The sequence below is a fragment of the Penaeus japonicus genome, unplaced genomic scaffold, assembly GCF_977035675.1.
Source record: "Penaeus japonicus unplaced genomic scaffold, GWHDUDI00000001_assembly GWHDUDI00000013, whole genome shotgun sequence".
Taxonomy (NCBI): Eukaryota; Metazoa; Arthropoda; class Malacostraca; order Decapoda; family Penaeidae; genus Penaeus; species Penaeus japonicus.
In genome coordinates this window covers 42,058,091-42,065,590 of record NW_028234415.1, presented here as the reverse complement: position 1 = coordinate 42,065,590, position 7,500 = coordinate 42,058,091, and the positions used below count along the sequence as shown (strand labels likewise).

At 42.7% G+C, this 7,500-nt stretch overlaps 1 protein-coding gene across 46 annotated transcripts in view; it reads left to right on the top strand.

Annotated features, from left to right (window-relative positions):
• The window catches only part of LOC122248372 (uncharacterized), a 72,028-nt gene that overhangs the window by 55,049 nt on the left and 9,479 nt on the right, over window positions 1-7,500 (top strand). For 31 of the 46 annotated variants that reach the window (XM_086543547.1, XM_086543551.1, XM_086543548.1 and 28 more), the window contains 2 exons: window positions 1,704-1,915; window positions 6,929-6,967. In XM_086543547.1, coding sequence (XP_086399673.1) covers window positions 1,704-1,915; window positions 6,929-6,967 — 251 coding nt within the window. The remainder of the gene's footprint in view (window positions 1-1,703; window positions 1,916-6,928; window positions 6,968-7,500) is intronic. The other 15 variants (XM_086543563.1, XM_086543559.1, XM_086543544.1 and 12 more) reach the window with 4 other exon arrangements.

Genomic DNA, 7,500 nt, shown 5'->3' with positions numbered 1-7,500 from the left:
CAGATTTGTCATTAGGCACAGGTAATGAGGGAAAGAGGGAGAAAGAAGAGGAAAGAAGGGCAGAGAAGAAGAGGAGGGGAAGGAGAAGAGGAAGGATGATAGGAAGATACAGAAAGAGGGATGGCTGAGGGTGGGTTTGATGAGGGAAAGAGGGGGAGCAGAAAGGGAAAAGAAGAGGAGGGAAATAGAGGGGGAGAAGGAGAAGAGAGGGAAGAAAGAAGGAGAAGAAGAGGGAAGGGTGATGGGGAGAAACAGATAGAAGGAAATGTGTGTGTAGGGGGGAGGGGGAGGGGGAGGGGGCGAGGTCACATGACCGTAAGAGGAAGCCGGGAGGTAAGTGGTAAAGATTACTCGGGCAAAGAGTGTGCCAAATTAATGGCTGGAATATGTAGGATTAACTGATAAGAGAGACGAGGATCGATAACCTATATGTGCAGAGCAGAAGCAAGGGGAGGGGAGGAAGGGGGCTGGGGGCTGGGGGAAGCACGGGTGGGGGCGAGACAAGGAGATTAGGCTGGTCGCTCTCCCTTACAGGGGATCAGCGAGCAGGCCCTCATCCTCAGCAAGTTTAGGCCGTATACAGTCTCCTATTTTTAGACCATGGTATGCATAAGGCGCACGATAGTATGCCTTGCGTGGCGCCAGCGAGTAACAGCACTAGAGCTGTGATCACATGGGGGCACTTGACACGTGGCGCACAACAACAGATAAGATTTAAGACTATCGAAGTTCCTCCCGTTTTCTCTCTCTCTCTCTCTCTCTCTCTCTCTCTCTCTCTCTCTCTCTCTCTCTCTCTCTCTCTCTCTCTCTCTCTCTCTCTCTCTCTCTCTCTCTCTCTCTCTCTCTCTCTTCCTTGTCTTTCTTCTTCTCCTTCATCTCCCTTACTCTACCAGGACCTGGACTTGTCCCTATCATTGTATGTTTTATGTTAAAAGGTGAGTATTGAAGTGTCCTTTCATGTTGTTTTTTTCTTTGTATGTGTCACTCAGATGCCTTTTTATGCCTCGAGGGTATTTCAAGCATGGTGTCAAGTGTGTTTTATGTCCTCTCTCATATCGAGTGGTATTCATTATATGTATGCAAGGGAAAAGAGTTTACGTAGGCACAGATACATGTACGTGCAAGTTTATACGATACTGACAAGTAGATTTTCAATATTCATTTTAGTCAACATTGGACAGCTGTGAGATTTGGCAAACACAAAGTAGAAAAGTGGGTTGATGATAACTCCTCTTCATCCTCTTTTCTGCGCAACAGAGGCACTGCAGAGGCATCTCAACCCTCACAGGAAACCCTATGGTTGCTATTCATGAAGCTGATCGTTTCAAAGCAGGGAAACACAAAAGAGGATTTGATACAATACCTGGGACTGGATCAGATGAGATTACAATGTGCCATATATACGCATCTATTGTCCTGGCCAGGATATAGTGGGAGTTGGGTATAGCTTCAAAGGACTAAAGATTATTAGGAATATTAAAGGTGATCGGATGCACTTTGATATTCCATGACAGAGATGCAGATAGGAGCTAGAATGAATATAGTCCATTAATTACTTACTGTTGAGAAAACTGACTTTCATGAATCTGTCCTGTCTTATTGTTCTCTCGCAGTGCTGCGTTCCCACGTTAATTAATATGGACCATATTTAGCTCCGCCCACATCATCTTAATCTTTCTCTGACCTGACCTCTGTTTCCGCAGTGATGCCCGACTCGTCATACCGCTACTCCGCCAAGAGCGGTGCCCAGTGGGAGGAGCCAGACACAGTATTCGGCGCTGCCTCCGACAAGAAGCCGTTCTCTAAGGTAGAGACCGGCTCCTCCTTCTTCTCCACCTATGGGTACACCAACCGAAAGAAGGACTATGTGGCAGAGAAGGTGCGTGATTATTACTACTTCGGGGACAAGGCGAAGGTGCGTCACACCGTTGGAAGAAGCCACCACTCAGCATGGACTGGCTTAGATCGTCATTCTTTATTTTCTTAATTCTTCAAGTTAACATCCTAGAGTCTGTTTCACGGTCGCCCTCCGTCAGTGCCTGTGGCAGTAGGATGTGATGTCAGACAGCTTAGAATTGCCTGAGCTAGAGTAGACCTGAAGGCTTGGCTGTTGTTAGTCGTGTGATGTCACTCCTTAGTGTCGCATGGTCTTTGAGCGAACGACAGGTATCTGGCGACCCTCGGCTACTGCGCTCCCTCTCGCGGGGTTGTCGGCTCGGAGAGGCGTCCGGCGCTGCGTGAGACCGGAGCTCGCACATGTATGCTTGGTACGAGAGTGTGTGTGCGCAGTGGGGAGACCTCTCTAGATAGACGGGGTGCCTTTAAAATGCAGACGGAGGAGAAGTAAGGCTCTAAGAGGGGAAGCAGAGACAGAGTTTGACCTCAGTATGAAGACGTGAGCCTCGGGAACAAGGGGTAAAGTCTTGGCTTGGGCTCAACTGTCTCTCCAGTCACCCTCCAAAGTCTTCCCCCGGTAAGCCTATTTCTCAACCTCGTCCATTTTTGAGATCACGCCCCTCGCCTCCACCACGGGCGGGGTCGCGGGAGCCAGAGAGGTCGGCAGATATGGTGAGACTGACGATAGAGTGCCTTGGAGTAGAGCGCCTCCGCCCGCCCGCGCGCGCGCACCGACCGCCGTGGGCGTGCGGGCGGAGCGGTCAGTGTGCTGGGAGTGTTGCTGAGCCTAGAACCAATTCCTCTCACAGAAGCAACTCACACTGTGCAGACTTTAACAACGCTGCTTCCTTTTCACGGCTTCGTGCTATTAACGACGATTTTCTTGATTATTTTATTATTAAACCACTAGCTCATTAGCTTCATTAACTAGTCACTAATCTCACCCTTGTAAAAGCTAAAACGGTTAAATCTCCTCGATCGTAATAATCTTAACTCATAAAAACCCCAAAGGTATGTGAATGCTGATGATAATAATTCATAAGGGCCCAGAGAGGATTAAAACCCCCATTAATTAATGTATCTGCTTAATTAACGCAAATATCAACTTAACACGCCGCTTACACTACCACGGTACAGTGTGTGATGAACGCCGAACTGAGCTCGTTTGACTGGCACTGTAAACAGAGTGTGAAGCGAGAGAGAGAGAGAGAAAGAGAGGGGGGGGAGCGAGAGAGAGATGGTAGGGGGCTTAGAGAGGGCTGGGGGACAGTGGGGTAGGGAGAAGGGGAGGGAGAGAAGAGAAAAAGAAGGGGGAGTGTATGAGTGAGAGATAAATCGAGGAATAGAAGTAGGAAGGAAGGAATTATGCATAGGCATGAGTAGGTAGACAGCGAGAGAAAAAGAGGAATGAAGAAGAGATGAGAGGAAGTGAGAGTGTGAGAATCAAATAAATATATACATGGAAAGATAGACAGCGAAAGAGATAAGAAAAAGAGACAGAGATAGATAGATAGAGAAAGAGAGAGAGAGAGAGAGAGAGAGAGAGAGAGAGAGAGAGAGAGAGAGAGAGAGAGAGAGAGAGAGAGAGAGAGAGAGAGAGAGAGAGAGAGAGAGAGAGAGAGAGAGAGAGAGAGAGAGAGAGAGAGAGAGAGAGAGAGAGAGAGAGAGAGAGAGAGCACTAGAGACGGAGTATAATGAGAGAGAGAGAGAGAGAGAGAGAGAGAGAGAGAGAGAGAGAGAGAGAGAGAGAGAGAGGAAAGAAAAAAAAGAGCAATAGAGCCAATTAACCAAAATGAATACACGACATTCGCTAGCAGCTCCATCTCCCAGCACACTTAGCTCCGAGTAAAACATTGCGTTCCTCCCCGAAGTTGTGCCTCAGCCAAAACAAATGAAGTCAGTGAAACAACAAAAGTAAATATATATAAAAGTGTAGCTGTTCTAGTACTTGTCCCTTAAGTCAGCCACTTGTATGAAACTCGAACAGATTTCCGACAATACATGATCGGTTGCTGTTATCTCTCTCAGTGAGATACAAGCAGAGATCGGATGCTGGAAATGTGTTTGGCCTTTCCTCCCACCAGTTTCATTCTGTGGTTCGACGGGTTTAGCAAATGCTGCAGAACATTGCACTTATTTTTGTAGCCCTAATCTGCCCCGAGTCCTTCCTTCTAGATTGGCCAAGTAAGATCCATTCATATGAGATTATATGAGTCCCATTCTCAAGACTTTTTATTCATTATCTTCGAAGCCTTTCGGTCTATCATGGCAAATACGAGGACATCCTGAGCGACCAAAGGTTTCCGTGATGCTTACTTGGCCACGTGTTTAGTATTAATAAGAAAATTCGCTTTTTAAGTCGAAAATCTCATCTAAAACAACGGATGCTCGACCTCTGTGTGGGACTCCTATATAGACTAGCAAGTAGGTATGGGACAGAAGGAGCCTGATGGTCAAACTATCAAAATCAGGGTAACTGCTTAAAGTCTTAGGACAAAGTCGCCACGTTTCATTATCCGTCTATCCCCGTTGACAGTTTGACCTTTCCTGTTCCGAGAATCTGGATCTGTTTCGATTGTACAGCTTTTCCCACCCTTGTTTACGTTGTTTATTTCATTTACTATTTTTGTTGCTGTTTTTGTTCATACAGCGAGCGCTGTTAATTATTCATTCTGTCCATTTTCCCTGACACATTTTTTTTTTTTTTTTTTTTTTTTTTTGTTATCTACACACTTTCTTTCTCATCTCTCTCTTTTTTAATGTGATATTTTTTTGTAGTGTGCTATATAGACTCAATTATCCCTTATCGCTTTTCTCCCCCTGATAGACAAAGCGCCACAGTTACATTAGAAAAAAAAAATACTCTTAGTTAGCTACACGTGAAACAGCCTCCAGATGGTTGCTGGGATAATTCGACATTAAAAAACAGCTGGTGGTTCATAAAGCTTTCATAAAGTATTCGTAAACTGCTTTGCTTAATTAAACACAAAAGCTGCAGTTTAGCTCAGTTGAGTAGTTAAATGTAGTTTATACAACATTGTATTTGGCGATATAAATTGATAAATCCATTTTTGTTGACGCTCTGCAAAATAGATATAGCAAGTTTCAGTTATTTTCTCTATTTTTATAAATGGGACTTCTCTTCATTTTGCAAATAACGCTGCAAGGGAGGATGATTTTAAAGTAGAATAGTTAGATATGCTGCTCATCAGTGCTATTAGCATCTCTAGTTATGGGTATTAGTTTAATGATTTGGAATTATTTATTTTTATTTTTTGGTTAATCTATAAATGGAAACCGAGCTTCAAAGAGATGCTAATAATAGATTATTATCATAAATCAATACCTTAGAGCCTAACTATAAGCTGAACTGTCAGACATTATTAATAATCCTAAACACTATTGCATAAACCTAAAATCGTTTCGCATAAAATCAATACAACTGTAGCTAGAACGTCATAGATATTTTCAAAAAGTATACCGCATATAATTGATGCGACCATATTTATAAAACCGATATTATTTTATAAAGGATTTTCCAATAAAGCCGATACATCCAGAAAGTCATCAACATTTCTTTAAAAACGTTTTACATAAGATATTTAAAGAGCCATAAATATCCTTTTTCAACTAGTGCATCTTTTTATAGTAAAAAGGAAAAAAAAAATATTAGGCATTTACTATATATTGAGGAAAAGCTAACAGATACTGACACTTCTGCACGCTCAGATTTCTTAATATAAAATACCCTGAAATGGTTGACTTAAAGATTAACAGTTCACTTGCCAGTTAATAACTAGTTAACAATATCCTTTTTATAAAGGCGGGGTCCAGTAAAAAAGAAAAGAAGAGGAAGAAGAACATCATACACACACACACACACACACACACACATACACACACACAAGCACGCCCACACACACACAAGCACGCAACATACACACACACACACACACACACACACACACACACACACACACATACACACACACACACACACACACACACACACACACACTTATATATGAGCGTACTTACATACATCATGCTAGAATGAACAATTCTTCTGACATCAGTTTCCGAATACACAATTACACAAAACATCTCTTTAGGATCATAAGGTAAAGACACGGACCTCGTCTTTAAGGAAAAGAGAAGCTAAAGTCACCCTTCCGGTACCTTGCTCGACCGTCGACCTCTGGATCGTGTTGAGAGAAGCATGGAATTTTATGCGATCAAATTTTGTCATGGAATCGAATTTGATTAACACATTATCCTTCCGATGTCAAATAAGCTGATGTTATGAGTTTATGCAATCTGTGCTTAGATGATAAACGTGTTTTTTTTATTTTATTTTGTTTAGTTTTTTATTGCAATGCTAAGTTCTAGTCACTAGATTAAGAGCTGTTGCTATTGCTATTCTAAGTTTCTTATCTTTAAATTTTCCGTTTCTGCTCAATAGATTCGTACGCACAGTCTCCAATTTTCTTTATTTTATTTCAGTTTTATTTCAGGTAAATTTCTCACAAGCATCACTTGAGAACCGACACATAAAACATTCTTATGATTTACTAATACCCTTTTCTTTTCTCGCCTTGTAAGCAGAAGGTGACAATCCCCCCCCCCCTTCCCCTATTTTTGTAATAACTTCTTAAAGTCTGCATGTTAACCCTTTATAAGGTAACATCAAATGATTTTTTTTTAATGATGTTGTCCTTTTTTTGCTTCCGCCACATTTTTGGCTGATTTTCTATTCGTTATTTTTCTTCCCTTTTTTGATGTGTGATGTGCATATCTATGCATATTCTTATCTAACAGCTGCATGGAAGAGGCGAGCACAAAACAATAATGTACAATTCATATCGGAACAGCTTCTTCATATACCTGTTAATAGGTGGCGTGTTGTAATCCTGTCGCGTTTACTGAACCAGCTGTGGATCTTTTCATTCCATGTATAACACCATCGCTTCGTAATCTGCCGATTCTCGGAGCCACAATAACTAACACCAGACTATCTATCTGTCCCGCCCAGGACACAGGTCACGTGCGCTTCAACGGAACAGCTGATAAGGTGAGGAAGGAATGTTACCGAGGGCACGCTTTCATTCTTCGTAGGCCCGTGGATATACTGTAGCTTTTGTTTCAATTTTACAGGTCATGGTTTGCTTTTCTTTTTTTTTTTTTGTGTAGATATGGGTATCATTGGCGGCCCTTGCGTGATCGCGGTTCATTTACGAGAGGTTTTGTTTTGGAAGTATTGAGCTTCGTGTCTTGAACTTCAAGACTGCGAGTTACCGTATCGAGTAGTTTTTGTGTAGATTTTTTCCCTTTTTTTAATGAAAAGCGTCCAGAGTCTGGACTTGGATCGCTTTAATAATGACTGGAATTTGTTTTAAGAAAGCTGTAGTTGCTGCGGAAAACCATGACATTTTTTGTACATTATTGTAGACAATCTCAAGAGGTAGATGAGACTCTGAATGTGCCTCAGCGTAACTTTCTCCCTCTCAATCCCCGTTTTCTTTGGTTATTCATGCCCTCTGTTCCACGGTTTAGCCCTTGCATGCAGCCCCCCCCCCCCCCCCCCGTGCGCAGCTGACAGTCCCT